The sequence below is a fragment of the Salvelinus namaycush genome, chromosome 16 (genome assembly GCF_016432855.1).
Source record: "Salvelinus namaycush isolate Seneca chromosome 16, SaNama_1.0, whole genome shotgun sequence".
NCBI classification, from domain to species: Eukaryota; Metazoa; Chordata; class Actinopteri; order Salmoniformes; family Salmonidae; genus Salvelinus; species Salvelinus namaycush.
Window position 1 is genome coordinate 7,522,540 of NC_052322.1, and position 24,628 is coordinate 7,547,167.

The window sequence follows — 24,628 nt, forward strand, 5'->3', positions numbered from 1 at the left end:
TGTCAACTGTGGGACCTTATAGAGATAGGTGTTACTTTTTAAATCCTGTCCAAACAATTGAATTGGCCACAGGTGGACTCCAATCAAGTTGTAGTGACATCTCAAGGATGATCAAAGGAAATTGGATGCACCTGAGCTCAATTTGGAGTGTCATAGCAAAGGTTGTGAATACTTACTGTAATTGTGTACCCCACAATGTCTCTAGTGATGGACCGACCCGTACATATTGTCACAGTTAGGCCCCAAAGTTTTGGCCTGTTCCCATACTGTAGCCTATGTGCTGTCGTAGCCAAATCTTCTATGTTTGGCATGAAAATGAACTAACACAGTGAGGAGTTGGTTAAAGCACAAACAGACTGAACCTCCACCAGGTTACCAATGTTCATCTGTTCCTCATGAATGAAGACATGAAATTAATGAAGTGCTGTATGTTTCTCTCGCCCAGAGTATGCATGAAGAGGGCCGCCACGTGGAGGAGGGCAAGGTGTTCATCGCCACCCAGGGCTGCCTTCAGAACACGGTGGTGGACTTCTGGAAGATGGTCTATCAGGAAAACACACACGTCATTGTCATGACCACCAAGGAGATGGAGAGAGGACGGGTGAGGGCATAGAAGTAGAATTACTGGGTCCAAATGTAACGGATGTGAAATGGCTAGCTAGTTAGCGGGTACGCGCTAGTAGCATTTCAATCAGTTACGTCACTGGGTGGGTATAATTTGTGGAACGTTCCAACAGGAATCCGTTCCAAAAACTCCGTAAATATCAAGGTTGCCAACAAAAAACGCATACAGTCGTATAACAGTAGAATGACATACCGGGTAGGGAGTGAGCTCTGTAATTACGTTTTTAACTCACCACGTTTATTCGGAAAAATGTCTCTTCGTTCTGCTAGCCTCCATCATTTCTCGTTCGTTGGTTTAGTTATTATTTCCGGTGTTCCTGCATTTGCCGGTGAACTCTGTTGCGCCTCAATTAGGGAATCGCTGTGGTTGAAATGTAACTAATGACCGCTAGTCCCAGTATTTTTTTAGCTAGGTGTCTTGTACACAATTGTTACCGATGATACTGTATATACCTACTCTTACTACAGAAACATGCATTTTGCCAAGTTCTCTCTGTGTTAATCCTGTTTCCCAAATATAGCAGGTAACTTGTGTCTGTCGATGTTGTTGAGTTCATCTTGCCTAGTTAAATAAAGATTAAATAAATTAGAACATTTAAAATATATACTTTGACCTATTTCAGGTAACCCCAAGATGCTTGATTCACTACAGCTGCTTTTGAATAACTTTCCAGTCGTTTTTGCTTTACATTCCGACTTTTGAACGTCTGTTTATTGGACATATATATTAGTGTGTAATAAAAAAGAGCAACTTATGTAAAGCATCCTATCTGTTTTAAGGTTATAGTGTGTGTGTATATGTGTGTGTAGTGTAGGTCCTCTTGATGTCCACTAGGTGTCAGCACAGCTTCAATAATGTCACACCAGGTTCACAACATGTTTTCATGTGTCACAAATCAAATTGTATTTGTCACATGCGCCGAATACTACATGTGTAGACCTTGCAGTGAAATGCTGAAATTAAGCCCTTAACCAACAATTTAGTTGTAAGAAAAATAAGAAATAAAAGTAACAAATAATTAAAGATCAGCAGTAAAATAAAAACAGCGAGCCTATATACATGGGGTACCGGTACAGAGTCAATGTGTCGGGGCACCTGTTAGTCGAGGTAATTGAGGTGTTCCTTTCAAGTCCAGTGGTGTAAATTACTTAACAAAAATGTATTTAAACTACTCCACTACATTCCGTTTATATCTGTTTTTTTTTGTATCTGTACTTTTACTCTTTCTGTTTCTTTACAACATTATATTTTACTTCACCACATTTCTAAAGAAAATAATATTTTTTTTACTCCATACAGTTTCCCTGGCACCCAAAAGTACTTTTTGCATTTTGAATGCTAAGCCGGACAGGAAAATGGTCCAATTCACACACTTATCAAGAGAACATCCCTACTGCCTCTGATCTAGCAGACTCACTAAACACATGCTTCGTTTGTAAATTATGTCTGAGTGTTCCCATGGCTATTTCTTAAATAAAAATACAAGAGAATTGTGCTGTCTGGTTGGCTTAATATATGGAAGGTCAAATCATTTATACTTTTACCACTGATACTTAAGTATCTTTTAGCAATGACATTTACTTAGTATTTTACTGGGTGACTTTTAGTTGAGACATTTTCTATTAACATATCTTTACTTTTACTCAAGTATGACAATTGGGTACTTTTTCAACCACTGTTCAAGACGTTTAGCACCCAATATCCAACATTCACTTGGTGGCTTGAAGTAGGAGTGCTGAACTAGGATCTGTTTAGCATTTGTGAGTAGAATGAATAACATTACTTTGACGGGGGGTGGGGGGTAGTGATTCCAGTTCAGCACTCTTAGCCTGAGACATTTCATAAATGCGTACAGAGGAGCACTTTTTTACAATCAGCTTTGCCTAGATCATTCTGACTCAGTTGTCTCTGGAATAAGATTATATGGACAGGGGTGGGTTTGATCATAGATCAGCACTCCTACTCAACACCAGTTGCTGTACCCTAACATTTTATAATCCAATTTCCCTTGCTGTCTATGTCCTTCCGGAACCCCACCTCAACATTGTTCTGTCAAGGCAACAAAAGCAAGTTGGCATGCTCTTGAAAGGAATTTAACTCACAACCTCTCCTTTGGGAATTCACCACCATAACTACTACTACAACTATTTTTAAACTATCTTAACATGTGGCTTTCTTCAGGGGGACCAAAACTAGGAACACCTTTGAATGGTCTACAAAGAATGGCCCCAGGTAAAAGTTGGCTTTTGCAGAGTATGGTTGTATTGTTACTCCACAGCATAGTATGTTATCACAACTCTATTGAAATTACATTTGAAACAAGGTGTCACTTCATTCTTGCTATTTGATGGGAACTAGCCCCTTTTCCCCTACATACCTCTTGTTTGCTCTTTCAGGCCCACAAAGGCAACACGAAAGAAGTTGCTACATTAACTGTTTCTCTGGGATTTGAACTCTCAAACTCTGGCTTGGGGAGCATCCACCATGGTTCGGGAAGCAGACGTCATAACCACTACTCTAGCAGACAGACATAGACTAAATATTAAGGGGTACATGAAAATGCACACATCAAAGACAACATTTCAGAGGTTGGAGAATGGCGTGGGGGCTTGTACTTCTTGGGTCCACCAACCGTTCCTCAATCTTCTTCTGATGATTACAAACATAGATTACGAATCTTCAAAACCTACACTATAGGATGGATGTGTTTAGGAACGGGGGACGAAATTCAAAAGGGACGTGTTTCCAATTACCAGCAAATAAACCCTAGAAATGTTATTTAAAAATCTTAATATTGGAACTTTGTCACTTCATTTGCCTACTACTGTCTATAAGCTATCATGACATGTGGGTTTTTTCTTGGGGACAAGGTATCGGAACGCTTTTGAATGGTCTACAAAGCATGCCCCCAGGTCAAAGTTGGCTTTTTGCAGACATTGTTACTCCACGACATAGTATGTTATCACAACTCTATTAAAAGGACATTCTATACAAGGTGTCACTTCAGTCCTTCTATTTGATGGGAAATAGCCCCTACCCCCCTACACACCTCAAGTTAGCTCTTTCATGCCAACAAAAGGTAACATCAGAAATGTCTCTCTAAAAATTGCTCTCCTCAGATTTGAACTCTCAATCTCTGGTTTGGGGAGCAAACACCATAACCACTACTCTACCAGACAGACAGAGAATACATGTTAAGGGCTACTTCAAAATGCACACATCAAAGACAACATTTCAGAGGTTGGAGAATGGCGTGGGGGCTTGTACTTCTTGGGTCCACCAACCGTTCCTCAATCTTCTTCTGATGATTACAAACATAGATTACGAATCTTCAAAACCTACACTATAGGATGGATGTGTTTAGGAACGGGGGACGAAATTCAAAAGGGACGTATTTCCAATTACCAGCAAATAGACCCTAGAAATGTTATTCCAAAATCTTAATATTGGAACTTTGACCCTTCATTTGCCTACTACTGTCTATAAGCTATCATGACATGTGGGTTTTTTCTTGGGGACAAGGTATCGGAACGCTTTTGAATGGTCTACAAAGCATGCCCCCAGGTCAAAGTTGGCTTTTTGCAGACATTGTTACTCCACGACATAGTATGTTATCACAACTCTATTAAAAGGACATTCTATACAAGGTGTCACTTCAGTCCTTCTATTTGATGGGAAATAGCCCCTACCCCCCTACACACCTCAAGTTAGCTCTTTCATGCCAACAAAAGGCAACATCAGAAATGGCTCTCTAAAAATTGCTCTCCTCAGATTTGAACTCTCAATCGCTGGTTTGGGGAGCAAACACCATAACCACTACTCTACCAGACAGACAGAGAATACATGTTAAGGGCTACTTCAAAATGCACACATCAAAGACAACATTTCAGAGGTTGGAGAATGGCGTGGGGGCTTGTACTTCTTGGGTCCACCAACCGTTCCTCAATCTTCTTCTGATGATTACAAACATAGATTATGAATCTTCAAAACCTACACTATAGGATGGATGTGTTTAGGAACGGGGGACGAAATTCAAAAGGGACGTGTTTCCAATTACCAGCAAATAAACCCTAGAAATGTTATTTAAAAATCTTAATATTGGAACTTTGTCACTTCATTTGCCTACTACTGTCTATAAGCTATCATGACATGTGGGTTTTTTCTTGGGGACAAGGTATCGGAACGCTTTTGAATGGTCTACAAAGCATGCCCCCAGGTCAAAGTTGGCTTTTTGCAGACATTGTTACTCCACGACATAGTATGTTATCACAACTCTATTAAAAGGACATTCTATACAAGGTGTCACTTCAGTCCTTCTATTTGATGGGAAATAGCCCCTACCCCCCTACACACCTCAAGTTAGCTCTTTCATGCCAACAAAAGGCAACATCAGAAATGTCTCTCTAAAAATTGCTCTCCTCAGATTTGAACTCTCAATCTCTGGTTTGGGGAGCAAACACCATAACCACTACTCTACCAGACAGACAGAGAATACATGTTAAGGGCTACTTCAAAATGCACACATCAAAGACAACATTTCAGAGGTTGGAGAATGGCGTGGGGGCTTGTACTTCTTGGGTCCACCAACCGTTCCTCAATCTTCTTCTGATGATTACAAACATAGATTACGAATCTTCAAAACCTACACTATAGGATGGATGTGTTTAGGAACGGGGGACGAAATTCAAAAGGGACGTATTTCCAATTACCAGCAAATAGACCCTAGAAATGTTATTCCAAAATCTTAATATTGGAACTTTGACCCTTCATTTGCCTACTACTGTCTATAAGCTATCATGACATGTGGGTTTTTTCTTGGGGACAAGGTATCGGAACGCTTTTGAATGGTCTACAAAGCATGCCCCCAGGTCAAAGTTGGCTTTTTGCAGACATTGTTACTCCACGACATAGTATGTTATCACAACTCTATTAAAAGGACATTCTATACAAGGTGTCACTTCAGTCCTTCTATTTGATGGGAAATAGCCCCTACCCCCCTACACACCTCAAGTTAGCTCTTTCATGCCAACAAAAGGCAACATCAGAAATGGCTCTCTAAAAATTGCTCTCCTCAGATTTGAACTCTCAATCGCTGGTTTGGGGAGCAAACACCATAACCACTACTCTACCAGACAGACAGAGAATACATGTTAAGGGCTACTTCAAAATGCACACATCAAAGACAACATTTCAGAGGTTGGAGAATGGCGTGGGGGCTTGTACTTCTTGGGTCCACCAACCGTTCCTCAATCTTCTTCTGATGATTACAAACATAGATTATGAATCTTCAAAACCTACACTATAGGATGGATGTGTTTAGGAACGGGGGACGAAATTCAAAAGGGACGTGTTTCCAATTACCAGCAAATAAACCCTAGAAATGTTATTTAAAAATCTTAATATTGGAACTTTGTCACTTCATTTGCCTACTACTGTCTATAAGCTATCATGACATGTGGGTTTTTTCTTGGGGACAAGGTATCGGAACGCTTTTGAATGGTCTACAAAGCATGCCCCCAGGTCAAAGTTGGCTTTTTGCAGACATTGTTACTCCACGACATAGTATGTTATCACAACTCTATTAAAAGGACATTCTATACAAGGTGTCACTTCAGTCCTTCTATTTGATGGGAAATAGCCCCTACCCCCCTACACACCTCAAGTTAGCTCTTTCATGCCAACAAAAGGCAACATCAGAAATGGCTCTCTAAAAATTGCTCTCCTCAGATTTGAACTCTCAATCTCTGGTTTGGGGAGCAAACACCATAACCACTACTCTACCAGACAGACAGAGAATACATGTTAAGGGCTACTTCAAAATGCACACATCAAAGACAACATTTCAGAGGTTGGAGAATGGCGTGGGGGCTTGTACTTCTTGGGTCCACCAACCGTTCCTCAATCTTCTTCTGATGATTACAAACATAGATTACGAATCTTCAAAACCTACACTATAGGATGGATGTGTTTAGGAACGGGGGACGAAATTCAAAAGGGACGTATTTCCAATTACCAGCAAATAGACCCTAGAAATGTTATTCCAAAATCTTAATATTGGAACTTTGACCCTTCATTTGCCTACTACTGTCTATAAGCTATCATGACATGTGGGTTTTTTCTTGGGGACAAGGTATCGGAACGCTTTTGAATGGTCTACAAAGCATGCCCCCAGGTCAAAGTTGGCTTTTTGCAGACATTGTTACTCCACGACATAGTATGTTATCACAACTCTATTAAAAGGACATTCTATACAAGGTGTCACTTCAGTCCTTCTATTTGATGGGAAATAGCCCCTACCCCCCTACACACCTCAAGTTAGCTCTTTCATGCCAACAAAAGGCAACATCAGAAATGGCTCTCTAAAAATTGCTCTCCTCAGATTTGAACTCTCAATCGCTGGTTTGGGGAGCAAACACCATAACCACTACTCTACCAGACAGACAGAGAATACATGTTAAGGGCTACTTCAAAATGCACACATCAAAGACAACATTTCAGAGGTTGGAGAATGGCGTGGGGGCTTGTACTTCTTGGGTCCACCAACCGTTCCTCAATCTTCTTCTGATGATTACAAACATAGATTATGAATCTTCAAAACCTACACTATAGGATGGATGTGTTTAGGAACGGGGGACGAAATTCAAAAGGGACGTGTTTCCAATTACCAGCAAATAAACCCTAGAAATGTTATTTAAAAATCTTAATATTGGAACTTTGTCACTTCATTTGCCTACTACTGTCTATAAGCTATCATGACATGTGGGTTTTTTCTTGGGGACAAGGTATCGGAACGCTTTTGAATGGTCTACAAAGCATGCCCCCAGGTCAAAGTTGGCTTTTTGCAGACATTGTTACTCCACGACATAGTATGTTATCACAACTCTATTAAAAGGACATTCTATACAAGGTGTCACTTCAGTCCTTCTATTTGATGGGAAATAGCCCCTACCCCCCTACACACCTCAAGTTAGCTCTTTCATGCCAACAAAAGGCAACATCAGAAATGTCTCTCTAAAAATTGCTCTCCTCAGATTTGAACTCTCAATCTCTGGTTTGGGGAGCAAACACCATAACCACTACTCTACCAGACAGACAGAGAATACATGTTAAGGGCTACTTCAAAATGCACACATCAAAGACAACATTTCAGAGGTTGGAGAATGGCGTGGGGGCTTGTACTTCTTGGGTCCACCAACCGTTCCTCAATCTTCTTCTGATGATTACAAACATAGATTACGAATCTTCAAAACCTACACTATAGGATGGATGTGTTTAGGAACGGGGGACGAAATTCAAAAGGGACGTATTTCCAATTACCAGCAAATAGACCCTAGAAATGTTATTCCAAAATCTTAATATTGGAACTTTGACCCTTCATTTGCCTACTACTGTCTATAAGCTATCATGACATGTGGGTTTTTTCTTGGGGACAAGGTATCGGAACGCTTTTGAATGGTCTACAAAGCATGCCCCCAGGTCAAAGTTGGCTTTTTGCAGACATTGTTACTCCACGACATAGTATGTTATCACAACTCTATTAAAAGGACATTCTATACAAGGTGTCACTTCAGTCCTTCTATTTGATGGGAAATAGCCCCTACCCCCCTACACACCTCAAGTTAGCTCTTTCATGCCAACAAAAGGCAACATCAGAAATGGCTCTCTAAAAATTGCTCTCCTCAGATTTGAACTCTCAATCGCTGGTTTGGGGAGCAAACACCATAACCACTACTCTACCAGACAGACAGAGAATACATGTTAAGGGCTACTTCAAAATGCACACATCAAAGACAACATTTCAGAGGTTGGAGAATGGCGTGGGGGCTTGTACTTCTTGGGTCCACCAACCGTTCCTCAATCTTCTTCTGATGATTACAAACATAGATTATGAATCTTCAAAACCTACACTATAGGATGGATGTGTTTAGGAACGGGGGACGAAATTCAAAAGGGACGTGTTTCCAATTACCAGCAAATAAACCCTAGAAATGTTATTTAAAAATCTTAATATTGGAACTTTGTCACTTCATTTGCCTACTACTGTCTATAAGCTATCATGACATGTGGGTTTTTTCTTGGGGACAAGGTATCGGAACGCTTTTGAATGGTCTACAAAGCATGCCCCCAGGTCAAAGTTGGCTTTTTGCAGACAAGGTTTGTATCAAATGCAAATGAAGGTTTATTGTTACTCCATGACATAATCTGATACCACAACACTATTGAAATGACATTCTTTACAATGTGACTTGAGTCTTTCACTATTTTTTAGCCCTTCCTCTGACACCGCCTAGTATATACAGTAGGTCCTGGATGGCAGGAAGCTTCTACCCAGTGATGTACTCGGACATAAGCAATCAAATTTTATTCATAAATCCCTTACAACATCAGCCTATGTCACAAAGTGATATACAGAAACCCAGCCTAAAACCCCAAAACAGCAAGCAATGCAGATGCACGGTGGCTAGGTAAAACTCCCTAGAAAGGCAGGAACCTAGGAAGTAACCTTGAGAGGAACCAGACTCTGAGGGGTGGCCAGTCCTCTTCTGGCTGTGCCGGGTGGAGATTATAACAGAACATGGCCAGTCCTCTTCTGGCTGTGCCGGGTGGAGATTATAACAGAACATGGCCAAACGTTAATAGATTACCAGCAGGCTCAAATGATAATATTCACAGTGGTTCTAGAGGGTGAAACAGGTCAGCACCTCAAGAGTAAATGTCAGGTCCGGGATAAGGTAGCACGTCCGGTGAACACGTCAGGGTTCCATAGCCGCAGGCAGAACAGTTTAAACTGGAGCAGCAGCACGACCAGGTGGACTGGGGACAGTGTGATCAGGCCAGGTAGTCCTGAGGCATGGTCCCAGGGCTCAGGTCCTCCGGGATAGAAGGGAGAGGGAGAGAGTGAATTAGAGGGAGCATACTTAAATTCACACAGGACACCAGATAAGACAGGATAAATACTCCAGGTATAACTGACTGACCCTAACCCCCCTACACAATCTATTGCAACGTAAATACTGGGGCCTGAGACAGAAGTGATCGGGAGACACTGTGGCCCCGTCCGACGATACACCCTCAGTAGCGCCTTACGGTCCGATGCCGGGCAGTTTCCATACCAGGCGGTGATGCAACCGGTCAGGATGCTCTTGATGGTGCAGGGGTATATTTGAGGATCTGGGGACCCATGTTTTCAGTTTCCTGAGGGGGGAAAGGTGTTTTCATGCCCTCTTCACAACTGTGTTGGTTTGTTTTGACTATGATAGTTCGTTGGGGATGTGGACACCAAGGAACCTGAAATTCTCAACTTCAGGCCTGTCCATGTTAATGGGGTCATATTCTGCCCTCCTTTTCCTATAGTCCACTATCAGCTCCTTTTGTCTTGCTCACGTTGAGGGAGAGGTTGTTGTCCTTGCACCACACTGCCAGGTCTCTTACCTCCTCCCTATAGGCTGTCTCATCGTTTTCGGTGATCATGCCTAACACTGTTGTCATCTGCAAACGTAATAGTGTTGGAGTTGTGCTTTGCCATGCAGTCATGGGTGAACAGGGAGTACAGGAAGGGACTAAGCACTCACCCCTGAGTGGCCCTAGTGTTGACGATCAGCGTGCCAGATGTGTTGTTGCCTACCCTTACCAACTGGGGGCTGCCCGTCAGGAAGTCCAGGATCCAGTTGCAGAGAGAGGTGTTGAGTACCAGGGTCCTTTGCTTAGTGATCAGCATTGTTGGCACTATGGTGTTGAATGTTGAGCTGTAGTCAATCAACAGCATTCTCAGAGGTTATCCTTTTGTCCAGATGTGAAAGGGTAGTGTGGAGTACAATAGAGATTGCATCATCTGTGGATCTGTTGGGGTAGTATGGCAATTGGAGTGGGTCTAGGGTTTCCGGCATGATTGCTTTATGTTAGCCATTACTAGCCTTTCAAAGGACTTCATGGCTACCAATGTGAGTGCTACGATGCGGTAGTTATTTAGGCAAGTTACCTTTGCTTTCTTCGGCACAGGGACTATGGTGGTCTGTTTGAAACATGCAGGTATTACAGACTCGGTCAGGGAGAGGTGGAAAATGTCAGTGAAGACACTTGCCTGGTAATCAGTCTGGCCCCGCCTCTTTGGGAATGTTTACTTGTTTTAAGGTCTTGCGCACATCGCCTATGGAGAGCGTGATCAGACATTCTTCCGGAGCAGCTGGTGCTCACATGCATGCTTCAGTGTTGCTTTGCTCGAAGCGAGCATAAAAGGCTTTTAGCTCATCTGGTAGGCTCTCATCACTGAGCAGCTTGTGGCTGGATTTCCCTTTGTAGTCATGAATATTTTTCAAGCCCTTCCACATCCAACAAGCATCACAGCCGGTGTAGTAGGATTCAATCTTAGTCCTGTATTTACGCTTCAGGAGGTGTCTCTGACTTTTCTTGAATGGGCCAGCCAAAACCCTGACTTGAACCCAATCTAACATCTCTGGAGAGACCTGAAAATAGCTGTGCAGCAACGTTCTCCATCGAAATTGACAGAGCTTGAGGATCTACAGAGAAGAATGGGAGAAATTCCCCAAATACAGGTGTGGCAAGCTTGTAGCATCAGACACAAGGCTGTAATCACTGCCAAAGCTGTTTCAACAAAGTATTGAGTAAAGGGTCTGAATACCTATGTAAATTTAATCACATTTTGATTTAATAAATTTGAAATAATTTCTTAATGTCACACCCTGATCTGTTTCACCTTTCTTGTGATTGTCTCCATCCCCTCCAGGTGTCACTTATTATCCCTAGTGTATATATATATTGTCTTGTATGCATTTCAAGGCAACCAGCATTTTCCCTTACTCCTGCTTCTATTCTCTTTTGCTAGTCCTCACGTTTTCTGGACTCCGTACCCGCCTGCCTGCCCTTACCTCAAGCCTGCCTGCCACTCTGTACCTCCTGGACTCTGAACTGGTTGACATTTTGCCTTTCCACGACCATTCTCTTGCCTAGCGCTTTTGGATTGTTTAATAAATATCAAGACTCAAACCATCTCTCTCCCATGTCTGCATCTAGGTCTCGCCTTGCTCTTATACTAAACCTGCTTTTGCTTTTACATTGTTTGCTATTGTGTGTATATTGGTGAGAAAACCAATGTCATCAATTGTAGAAGGCTGTAACGTAAATAAATGTCAAACAAGTCAAGGGGTCTGAATACTTCCCGAAGCACAGTAAAAATATATAAGTCACCTTGTACCAAATATTTTTTTTACCATATAGTTAAATTCAGAAATGGTAGGTTGAGACTAATACAGTCAGGATAGTATAACTTATCCCATCATCCAACACAGTCTCACATTCAATTCGTGCATATATGTACAAAATGTATTTCAGCAGATTTCGTGCGTTTTTGTGCTTTTTCGTCTGGCTTAATTCGTGAGAAAAGACACGAATTGATGTGCTTCTTAATTCGTGCGAAAAGACACAAATTTAACCAGTAGGCTACACAAGCCTTTGCAACAACCATATAGACGCGATAATTAGTATTTCATTTTTGTTCTTCTTAATGGCTGATTCAACGTCATGAATATACAGAAATGTTGTCTTTGTTTAACCATGTTTTAAAATGTGTCGTTGTATGCCTATATGTACTGTTTTAGACTTGCTGAACAGAATTTGAGAAAAGACGCACATTTACGTGCGACTTAATTCGTGGGAAATATTGTTTTATTAATGCCAATGCTGTTTTCTGTGCTTGAATTCGCTTAATACTTTGGATATGGGTGCACTTGTAATCAGAACGCCTTTTCGTCATGTAGGCAACCATACACGATTTTCTTCATAACCCATTTAATATTTCGTGGAGCCTAAATTACACCATTTTCTTCATAATGCATGTATTACATGTTAATGTAAAATAATGAATTATGTTGACTTACACTTATGGCCTTTCCATACCTTAAGGGAACATTTTAGCACTCGCCATATGGTTAGTGAGAAACGCCACATTGCAAATGTACGGTCCCTTACTAGACGACCTGCAAGGTTTCTAAAATTCGCGGACGGCGTCGGGCCGTGCGCGGGGGAGAGATCTTTCAGGAAGTCATCAAACGAAATCTCTCGGACGTTCGGTTTCCGTTTTATAAAAATAACAAATTTTGGTCATTTTTCCGCAGTCTCGGAAATTCCCACCAGAGGGAAAATAAATAATATTGCAAATGCACAAGCACATTGCAAATGCATGTGGCCTTTTCTCCGAAACTGAAAATATTTCGAAGACGTAATGGACAGTTGGCCCCGAACAAGATGGCGTCGAGGCCTCAACACTTTTTGAGTTATGGCCATTTTTCTGGGATTAAAGGTCAAAAACGCAGTAGGGTGCTAATTTGACCGCTTCACGTCAAAGTACATAAGCATACGGTGTCAGGAAAAAAAGAACCAGACATTTATCTATCGTAATTTAAGAGAAATCGTACATCGACAAATTGGTAATGTTCACAAAAAGGAGTAAAAAAAAAAAAGTTACAGATCCAGTTGCAGTGTGTTCAGACGAACATTTTTTAAGTGGGTCTCGAAGCTCTGCCAGAATTCTGTGATTTTATGTGATTTTATGAAATAACACACACTCATTTAACCCTCTGTAAATAAGTCAGTTCTTAACATAAAGACTTAAAACTCAATATTATATAAGAGCCTACCCCAAGGAGGATATGTGTTAACTTTCAGCTTCCTATGTCAACCGGAAGTACCTTCAAATGGTGCCATAGGGTCAGTTTCGAAGGGTTAAAAAGGTCAGATCTGCCTCCCGGGTGGCGCAGTGGTCTAGGGCACTGCATTGCAGTACTAGCTGCGCCACCAGAGTCTCTGGGTTCGCGCCCGGGCTCTGCCGCAGCCGGCTGCGACTGGGAGGTCTGTGGGGCGACGCACAATTGGCCTAGTGTCGTCCGGGTTAGGGAGGGTTTGGCCGGTAGGGATACCCTTGTCTCATCGCGCTCCGGCGACTCCTGTGGCGGGCCGGGCGCAGTGCGCGCTAGCCAAGGGGGCCAGGTGCACAGTGTTTCCTCCGACACATTGGTGAGGCTGGCTTCTGGTTTGGAGGCGCGCTGTGTTAAGAAGCAGTGCGGCTTGGTTGGGTTGTGCTTCGGAGGACGCGTGGCTTTCAACCTTCGTCTCTCCTGAGCCCATACGGGAGTTGTAGCGATGAGACAAGATAGTAATTACTAGCGATTGGATACCATGAAGAAAAGGGGATAAAAGGATGGAGTGAAAAAGTATGGTGCTTAAAGACACATGCCGTGCCGAGTTCAACGAGATGCCCCGCTTGACCGTAGCTCGCTCGGTCTGAGTGCAGCGACAGGGACAAGAAGAAGGACCCTTTGACCTCAATTTCATATTGTTTTGCTTTGGGGAGACAGAGAGAGAACCGTTAAGGTTAGAAGCACAATTTGACCTCAGGAACGTTCCTAAGGTCCTCCCGATCTGTGCAAGCCCAACATTGACCGTGTGGCATTAACCCTTAACAGTTAAAAGAAGGTGTTTACATCAAACAGTTTACAATGACATGTCTCCCCATAGGAATACATTGCCTGCTCCCCTAAATTCAACCTGAAACCTATGTGGGTTAATAATGCCTTATGAACCTGTCTTCGATGACAATTCATCAGGCCACTATGAGGTCTACCTGTGTCGATTCTAAGCTTCCTGGAGCAACCGGAAGTGGTTAAATCACCCTAAAAGTGTTTGCCATACCCAACCTGCAGTTTGTGATATATAGTGCATTCAACCCTGTGTAAATCAGTCAGTTCTTAACGTATAGACTTAAAACTCAGGATTCTGTAAAAGCATACCCCGATCAGGATATGTATTTACTTATAGCTTCCTGTGCCAACCGGAAGTGCCTTAAAATGTGGTCATAGGTGCTGTTCCGAAGGTTTAAAAAAGTCAGATCTTTCCAAAACTTTAAATATGTGAATCGGTCAACCCTCATGAATTGTAAATCAGTAATTTCTCTAAACAGATGTCAAAGAAAAGCTCTCTCACACACACACACACACACATGATGGAGTGAAAAAGTATGGTGCTTAAAGACACACAGAGCCTTAAATGCTTTTAGGGGGGATCCAGACTTCCATACCCGCTCTGGGAGCGCTATACTACCGCCCCAAATCAATGGGTGCTGGCCTGAGTGATTTATGGAGGTTTTCAAAAAATATTCTATGTTTTTTCTTCTGGAAAATATTTTATGTTTTTTCTTCTCGAGTCAATGGCCTGAGTGATTTATGGAGGTTTTCAAAAAATATTCTAAGTCCCAAACTTTTCGTGCACCTGGTATTTTTTTTTGGTTACCAGGCGTCATTTTTCAAAACGGTTGAAATTGCTTTTAGGGGGCATCCAGAGTGTCACATGACCGGATAAGGTAACTATTCTTGTTCTTCTTGTAACTTTCCGGTAGGCTAGAAGCTTTCCGGTGTTTTGCTGCTCGACACAGGTCGACTCAGGTATTGCACTTGATTTATCGTTATCGTAACCGTAGGTGCAGCCAAGTGGAAATATGAAAGCTTTCTAGCTATTTCGCACTGACGGTAATTTGAACACAAGAACGTTTCTAGTGAAAAGGTGCTTACACTCAGAGCCATGTATTTACACTCAGCCACCCTAGCCTTATTACGGGTTAACGTTTTGGTAATTTTGGTTGGCCAACAAAATGTAAGACTACAATGACTGCATACGTTTCCCCAAATGTTATACAGCAAGGCTGCCATTGTATTTTCAGTTACATTCTGGTCAATAAAAATGGTTTACACGTTTATTTTTTTAAAAATACATGGAACTACAACAGAATAAAACACCATTAACCATCATGCATTGCTTACATTCATTCTATACTGAAAAGTCTGTTCAGAAAAATCGAAAACAGTACATATAGGCATAAAACCACAATGTTTTAATAGGGATTAAAAAAAGACAATATATATATATATAACCTCTTATGGTTATATGGTTAAAAAAAAAAATATATATATATATTCATAACGTAAAATAAATAAATACAGGCGATCGTGTCTATGGTTGTTGCAACGGCTTGTGTGTCGCCTACTGGTTAAATTAGTGTCTTTTCGCACGAATTAAGTAGCACAGAAATTAGTGTATTTTCAAACGAATTGAACCACCCCAAAAATGCACAAAAACGCACGAAATCTGCTGAAATACATTATGTACATATATGCGCGAATTGAATGTGAGGCTGGGCTGCATCATCATCAAGACATTTAGTACAGTCTTCCAATACATTAATCATGAGTCAATTACTTTATACCATTATGGTAATTAAGGCTTTTTAATGCCACTGATGGTAAACAACAACTTTGTGTCCAAATTCCTTTTCATCAATATAATGGTTAACGTTCTCTGTAGAAGTTGCAGAAAGGAAAATACCTACTGTAGCTATGTAGGCTTCCTGCTGGCTACCAATTGTCACAACAACAAAAAAACATAGCTTGTTTTTTTAAATCGAAATTAAACTAGCATGTGCAAAATTATCAGGTGTGAAGGTAAGACCCAGATGCAGACCATGTCGAAGAAACAATAGTTTAATACTCAAACAGGGGCAAGCAATAGTAACTTAAGTTAACTCTACCTACATGAACATACTACCTCAACTAACCGGTGCCCCCGCACATTGACTCTGTACCGGCACCCCCCTGTATATATTGTTATTTTTTAATGCTGCTCTTTAATTACTTGTTACTTTTATCTATTATTCTTATGTATTTTTTTTTAACTGCACAGTTGGTTAGGGGCCGTAAGTAAGCATTTCACTGTAAGGTCTATCTATACCTGTTGTATTCAGCGCATGTGACTAATACAATTTGATTTGACAGTACAAGGCAGGCAGCGGTCAGTAACCAGAGGTGTGGCAACGGTACCGGACGGCAGGCAGGCTCAGGTTTTGGGTCAGGTTTTGGGTAGGCAGAGGTCAGAAACAGGAGACAAAGAACTGTGACATATGAGTTTAACTCTGGAAACATTAATGGTGGGATATATACGAAGAGTACGGAGCAACAGAAGATGAACAGCAGAGGACCTAATAATCTTGGAGATGGGAAATGGGCCAATAACCTGGGGGGAGAGTTTGGGAGATCCACCCGGAGTGGCAGATCCCGGTTGGACAACCATACCTTCTGCCCTAGCCGATACTGGGGAGCTGGGGTCCGATAGCGATCCTCTTGTCTTCGATACCTTGAGGGGGTATTGAGGGCCAATCGGGCTCTCCTCCAGGTAAAACTACAGCTGCGGACAAACCTCTCGGCAGAAGGTATGCCAACTTCTTCATCCTGCTCGGGGAAGAGCGGAGGCTGATACCCCAGGACACACTTGAACGGAGATAGGCCCGTGGCAGAGCAGGGTAGGGTGTTGAGGGCGTACTCGACCCACAACAGCTGCTGGCTCCAGGTGGTGGGGTTGGCCGAGACCAGGCAGTGCAGAGTAGTCTCTAGATCCTGGTTTGCTCGCTCCGACTTGCCATTGGACTGGGGGTGGAACACAGAGGACAGGCTGGCCAACGACACAATGAGGGCACAGAATGCCTTCCAGACCCGGGATGAGAACTGAGGCCTCCGGTCAAAGACCAGGTCCACCGGCAGTCCATGGATCCGGAAGACGTGCTACACCATGGGCTGGCCCGTCTCCTTGGCCAAGGGGAGTTTGGGGAGAGGAATGAAGTGTGCGGCTTTAGAAAACCGGTCGACCAGTCAGGATGGCAGTGTTGCCCTCAGACGGGAGGGTGGGGGGGGGGGGACCCGTGACAAAATCCAGGGATATGTTGGACCAGGGGTTGTGGGGGTGACAGGCTAGCCTGGAGGAATTGGCCCACTCAAGACCGCGGAGCGGAAAGCGTTAGACACGAACATCTGGTTCTTGACCCCCCCCAGGTTTTGGCTAGGACCTGTTCCCCTATACCCCAGCTGAGTGGCGTCGCCAGGCAAGAGGTAGGAAGGGTTGTCTTGGGCTCCGGGGTGGTAGCAGTGGGGTTATAGCGGTGAGAAAAAACATTCGGCTTGACGTTCTTAGGCCGGTAGAAGGGGGAAAAGTTGAACTGGGTAAACAGCCCCCATTTCGCTTGCCTGGAGTTGAGGCGATTGGCGGAGTGGAGATACTATAGATTTTTGTGGTCTGTACACACAATGAACAGATGCTCCGCCCCTTCAAGCCAGTGCCTCCATTGCCATAATTCCTCTGTGGCGTTGAGGCGGTGGGAGAATGCGGTGCAGGGATGCAACTTCCAATCCAGGGCAGAACGTTGCGACAGAACAGTCCCCACTCCGAAGCATTAGCATCCACCACAAACTGACAGGAAGGGTCCGGATCAACCAAGATCAGAGCTGTTGTGAAGCGCTATTTCAGGTCCCGGAATGCCCGGTCAGCGGCCGGCAAGGATGCTGTAATCCCAGATAAAGTGGCGATAAAAGTTGGATAAACACCAGGAGGTGTTGGTGGAGTGGTGGAGCGATGGAAATCGCTCCAGAAGGCGCTGGAGATCCTGCCGGACATGGAGCATGGAGCATGCAACAGCAAAATGAATTCATCAAACAGTGTGCTTAAGCATCAGACAAGCTCAGTGCATATTTAGTGAGTTTCTTCAAACACATAGGGTGTGTGTCTATATATGGAAAAATACATTTTAACATTTAGACCAATCGATTGGTGGAAAGAACAGGAAGACTAAGTCAACCCAGATTTTTTCCCGTTGGGGACATCCCTAAAATATACCATCTACTGAAGTTGTAAATCATTTACACCTCTGGACAATATATAGATTTGACACAGTATCAACCCAATAGTAGCCTTGGTGTGCAGGTTTTCAATTGTGGCAGGGTGGGCATATCCATTGTAAGGCAGGATTCTCCATGTGTCGATGGTAAATGCTGATGGATACCCCAGCACAGGAGGTGTGGTACCAACTGGAGCATGTGGAGCATTCCATCTGTGAAAGTACAAGTCAATTAGGCCATTGATTCCATCATATGATGTCACAGCTGAAAGGATAGCTCAGCAATCCACGATTTGGTTTGTTTAACTAACCACTGCCATTCAATTCTAGATGAAATCATTGACCGACAATCCATTCAAGAGATGATGGAGCCATTAATGTGGCGAAGAGGGGAAATTGACAGTTAGGTGAAGAAATTACAATTAGCATTTGTTGGCAGTGACTTGTTAAAAAAAATTGAAGTCTGCTTTAAATGTAATAAAACGTTTAAATGAGTGAAATTACTTATCCATCCCTTTAAGGTTATGAACATATATTTACTACAAAACTCAACACCCCCTTAGACCACAGTAAAAGAAAGACCACAGCAATTGCTGTGTACAATGATTCTCACCCAGTCTCCCCCCTCATCTGTTGCACAGAAACTGCAGTAGAGTTTCCTGTCAAGTTCTGAAAGAAAAAAGGAAACATGTCAGCTATATCACATATTGCCTTAGGATAATATACTATATACAGTTATTGCCAAATATATGGCCACCCTTACAATTTTCTGAAATAAATTAGTTATTTCTTCTAAAAGATACAAAAATGTTTACGTGGATTTGAGAAGTTTAGTTGGCCTTTGCCTCTTTCAGCAGTGGGGTCTTTGTTTACCAACAACCAAATAATTTACAAGAAAATGACAACCTCCCTACAATCAAACATGGGGAGGTTATGTTAGGTTATAGACTAATGAGGAATTATAATGTATTCGGTCAGCTACTTTGACATCCATGTAGGCTGAAACTACAACAAAATGTTGCCAAGCTCAAACATGTCAGGTAAAACAATAGTGCTATCCAACATTATTAATAGTCTATTAAAGTGGGGCCAGGACAATGTAGCAACAGTAAATTAGATAATGCAGCAGTGACTTGGTCTTGGCTGCTGGCCTCAATCACCTTATTTCCCATCACACGGTACTGACACAAGGAGCAGTGTATGATGTAGACTAGGCTACAAGTCTTCAACTTTACATTGTCCGATTGTAAAAAAGTGATAGACAATCTCACCTTTGTCCAGGATCTCTTTGGCCACCTCCATTCTGGCACCACCGATGTTAACATGCATTGGGACAGTTGGGTCACGTAGTGCCTTCTCCCTCTGCATTAACTCTCTGGCCATCTAGGTAGTACATAAAGGACAGACAATGGGATAAATATGTCTACCTTCTATAGGGCCATTGGGAATTATAAGATCGTGTGAAAGCAGGCCTCCAACTGCCTTGTCATCCTAACAATAAATCATCTGATTCATTGTGTTAATCTTACACTTTGGAAAACCTTTGTTGCTGTAATCATGAAATCAAGGCAGCACACTGGTGATGATTTGATGATATTACACCAACATTTAATTTAGTGTTTGTCACATAGCAACCAAGTTCTCTATTGACCTGGGTCATATTCATTAGTGGACACCATAGCACATTGGTTAGCAACAGAAAAAAACTGTTTCTTCTTGAACACATGCACATGGTTCCCTTCCCATTTCAGACCATTTTCTTAGGCATGCACATGACAGGTGGGAAATTTATACTAACTTGTTATGCTAATCTAATCCTTTCAATGGAATGACTTTGGCTAAACCCTCAAAGATCTGTTAATGTGAACATTGGGTGCATTTGCTTTTGAACCACTTTTGGGTGGCCTACCATTAAGGGTTATGCACAGATTTCTAAGATAACAAATTTGCCTACTGATTTATCCTGGGAACTATTTAGCATATGAACTCACCAGCAGCACATAAACTCCACAATTGTAGCCGTCGCTCTGCTTGGTGTGTGGTATTGTTGTCGCCTGCCAGGGAACATTGCTGAAAACAGATTCTGTCCCAGTTCTGCGGGTTCGTTCGTCAAACCAGTATCTGTTTGGGGAGGAAAACATGAATTGTTTGTACATAGCCCATGACATTCTCTCACTGTTATACTTCCAAAAACATTCATACACCTGCATAACACATGAATGGCTGCTCATGAATGAAAATGGGATGCCTTAACTGAAATCAATAATGCTTTATAATTGTGTTCATACCATACAACATTCATAACATGAACACATAGGCTAATTAAGTCAATATGCAACCGGACCATAAATGTTAAAGTAGTCTCAACATGGACAGCTCAATTTAACTTGTATGGCGGATATTGGAGAAATGGTCAAACAATAGTTTTGCCTGACCATACAATAGATGTACTCAGTGGTGGAATAGTACTGGGGTGGAGAAATCAGAATTAGCTAAGTAACATAGATAATTAAGATGCCTTATCTGCAGAACATGCTTATATAATTGAACTGTTGAACTCGTCATTAGAATATCTTCTTTCCGACTTTGGTGTTGGCAGCTGCACTGCCTCCATCATATGGGCCTCAGTCACCTTTGGCCCAGAGAGGGGAGAAGTCAGGCTTGTCTTTCACATGTCCCCATTGCAATGCAGAATATCAGCAAGGAATATGGCAAAGGAGGTAAGAAGGAAACATTGCTTCCATATATGAACATTGCATCCTTCACTCATGCTGCCAAACATACCCTTGTAACACTCACCATCCTACCGATCCTCGACTTTGGCGATGTCATTTACAAAATAGCCTCCAACACTCTACTCAACAAATAGGATATAGTCAATCACCGTGCCATCTGTTTTATCACCAACGCCCCATATACTACCCACCACTGCGACCTGTATACCCTTGTTGGCTGGCCCTCGCATCATACTCGTCGCCAGACCCACTGGCTCCAGGTCATCTAAAAGTCTCTGCTAGGTAAAGCCCCGCCTTATCTCAGCTCACTGGTCACCATAGCAGCACCCACAGCACGCACTCCAGCAGGTAAATCTCACTGGTCACTCCCAAAGCCACTTATTCCTTTGGCCGCGTTTCCTTCCAGTTCTCTGCTGCCAATGACTGGAACGTACTGCAAAAAAAAATCACTGATGCTGGAGACTCTTATCTCCCTCACTAACTTTAAGCACCAGCTGTCAGAGCAGCTCACAGATCACTGCACCTGTACATAGCCCATCCCCATACTGTATTTATTTATCTTGCTCCTTTGCACCCCAGTATCTCTACTTGCACATCTACTATTCCAGTGTTAAATTGCTGTATTGTAATTACTTTGCCACCATGGCCTATTTATTGCCTTACCTCCCTTATCCTACCTCATTTGCACACTGTATATAGACTTTTTCTACAGTATGTTTTTTTATTCCATGTGTAACTGTTGTTTTATGTGTGGAACTGCTTTGATTTCTCTTGGCCAGGTCGCAGTTGCAAAACTTCTCAGCTAGCATACCTGGTTAAATAAAGGTAAAATAAATACAATTATTAAAATGATCTTTTTACCATCTTAATCTTTTATTTTTATTGGCCTTTCTGAGATATGGCATTTTCTTTCCAACTCTGCCTAGGCCAGCATCCCGGAGTCCCCTCTTCACTGTTGAGACTGGTGTTTTGCGGGTACTATTTAATGAAGCTGCAAGCTGAGGACTTGTGAGGCGTCTAGTGTCTAGTTTGAGAAACAATGTACTTGTCCTCTTGCTCAGTTGTGCACCGGGGCCTCCCACTCCTCTTTCTATTCTGGTTAGAGACAGTTTGCGCTGTTCTGCGAAGGGAGTAGTACACAGCGTTGGACGAGATCTTCAGTTTGTCAATTTTTCGCATGGAATAGCCTTCATTTCTCAGAACAAGTATAGACTGAGGAGTTTCTGTAGAAAGTGCTTTGTTTCTGGCCATTTTCTACCTGTAATCGAACCCACAAAGGCTAATGCTCCTGATACTCAACTAGTCTAAAGGAGGACAGTTTTATAGCTTCTTTAATCAAATAGCCTTTTAAAATTATAAACTTGTATTAGGTAACACAAAGTGCCATTGGAACACAGGAGTGATGGTTGCTGATAAAGAGCCTCTGTAGATATTTCATACAAAATCTGCTGTTTCCAAAAGTTATTTACAACATTAACAATGTATTTCTGATAAATGTTATTTTAAATGGACAATTATTTTCTTTAAAAAACAATGACATTTATGTGACCCCAAACTTTGGAACGGTAGTGTAGTTTAAGTATAACTCACACTTGTGTGATAAGTGTGTCTCTCCTCATTTGATAGTATTTAGAATTTCCACCACAGTATCCAATTGTCATATTTGAGTAAAAGTAAAGAACTTCATATAAAATGACTGAAGTAAAAGTGAAAGTCACCCAGTAAAATACCACTTGAGTAAAAGTCGAAAAGTGTTTGGTTTTAAATGTACTTAAGTATCAAAGGCAAATTTAATTGGTCAAATATACTTAAAAAACGGAAAAGTTCAAGGATAAATCATTTCGATTTCCTTATGTCAGCAAACCAGAAGGCAAGATTTTCTAGTTTGTTTGAATTTACAGAGCAAGAAGCACACGCCAACACTCAGACATAATTTACAAACACAGCATGTGTGTAGTGAGTCCGCCAGATCAGAGGCAGTAGGGATGTTTGAATGGGACAATTTATGTCCTGCTAAGCATTCAAAATGTAACGAGTAGTTTTGGTGTCAGGGAAAATGTATGGAGTAAAAACGACATATCTTTAGGAATGTAGTAAAGTAAAAGGGGTAAAAAAAATATCAATATCAATAGCAATGTAAAGTACAGATACCCCTAAAACTATTTTTACACCACTAGATTGACCATACCTGATGTGCTTCACCAGGTTCTCACTCATATGGCTCTCTGTGTTAGGGGAACCAGTAGGGTCCAGGACAATGGCAGAGTGGGTCCTGCGATTGACATACTAAACAAACACAAGCGGTAATTCCAAGTCAGTATATCAAAATGGCCTCAAACATAACATATTCAAGAATAGTACTGTGTAATCTCTAACTAAAATGGTAAATCTTGTGGAGCTTACCAAGAGTATCCAGTGGTAGTTTCCCACGTTGCAAACTCCAATCAAGCAACTGTGCTGCTCCAGACTGGTCTACAGGAATAGGAGTGAAGATACATTTATACGATGTGGCAGGCAATATTTTGTCAGGAAGGTGGCAGTACTCCCTACATTGACCAGTCTAGCCTCTTATTTAGAAACATGACACAAAAGCAACTCTGCGGACATGCCTTTACCTTTGACAAGGTGTTCTTGCGCATCGCCACCTTATCCCCATGCAGGATTATCCCTGCCACAAAGTGATCCACAATAAAAACGTCCCCCTCCACTTGAAGGTCAACCCTCTTCAGTTGGAGGTAGAAGTCAATTACCTAAAGCAGAATGGCATATGGTTGGTCAAAGTTAACATGATGCCCAGGCAATAGTCAGCTCAGGCAACAAATCTAATTGTACTTTATACCAACTGCACGCATGGAAATTTCATACAATTCAACCATAACATGTGGGGGACCTTAACATACCTCCCCACTAAGCCACTCATTGGGCTTCAACGTCAGGAAGTCATGGAGGTGCAGGATGGCAACGGATCCCTCCAACAAAATCCTTGCGGTTGCCCTGTCCACTCCATCCGACGACATTGCCCACAGTTGCTTCACCTATACAAACAGATTTTGGCCTTCAAAAATGGGGTCCAAACTGCCTGACTGTACAGATGCAATCAACATGCAGTAGGAAAACATGCAGAATATAACAAAAACAGTCCCATTCCACTTACTCTATTCTCCAATTTGTCATCCCTGCTGGGGTGTTTCTCAGACAGAGACTGTTGGAATTGGTCACCCTATTGAATAATGGTTACAGTTCAGTTTGGGACAGATCTGCATTTTGTGTTCACGGATATACATTAAACCCATGAGGATCACATGGCTTAGTAAAATGGTTACCATTTTAACATACCCAAATAAGAAATGTAACTAAATAGCAACACATAAGACCGACCTGTTGATGAACTGTCGATTGCTCTTCCTGGTGTTTGGTGCCCGTCTGGACATGCTCCTTGGTGGCACACTTATGGCCAGAGCGTTTTGCGGCCAGATGCCTTGTCCTCAGCTTAATTGGCATAGGACTGTCCACACTTCCGCCAATGGCCAGTACAGCTGCCAG

General features: G+C 42.2%; 1 protein-coding gene across 2 annotated transcripts in view; it reads left to right on the plus strand.

The window, feature by feature from the left end:
• Positions 1 to 24,628, plus strand: part of LOC120060938 (tyrosine-protein phosphatase non-receptor type 11-like) — a 119,330-nt gene that overhangs the window by 40,013 nt on the left and 54,689 nt on the right. For both annotated transcript variants that reach the window (XM_039010380.1, XM_039010381.1), the window contains exon 9: positions 446 to 601. In XM_039010380.1, the coding sequence (XP_038866308.1) occupies positions 446 to 601 (156 nt within the window). The remainder of the gene's footprint in view (positions 1 to 445; positions 602 to 24,628) is intronic.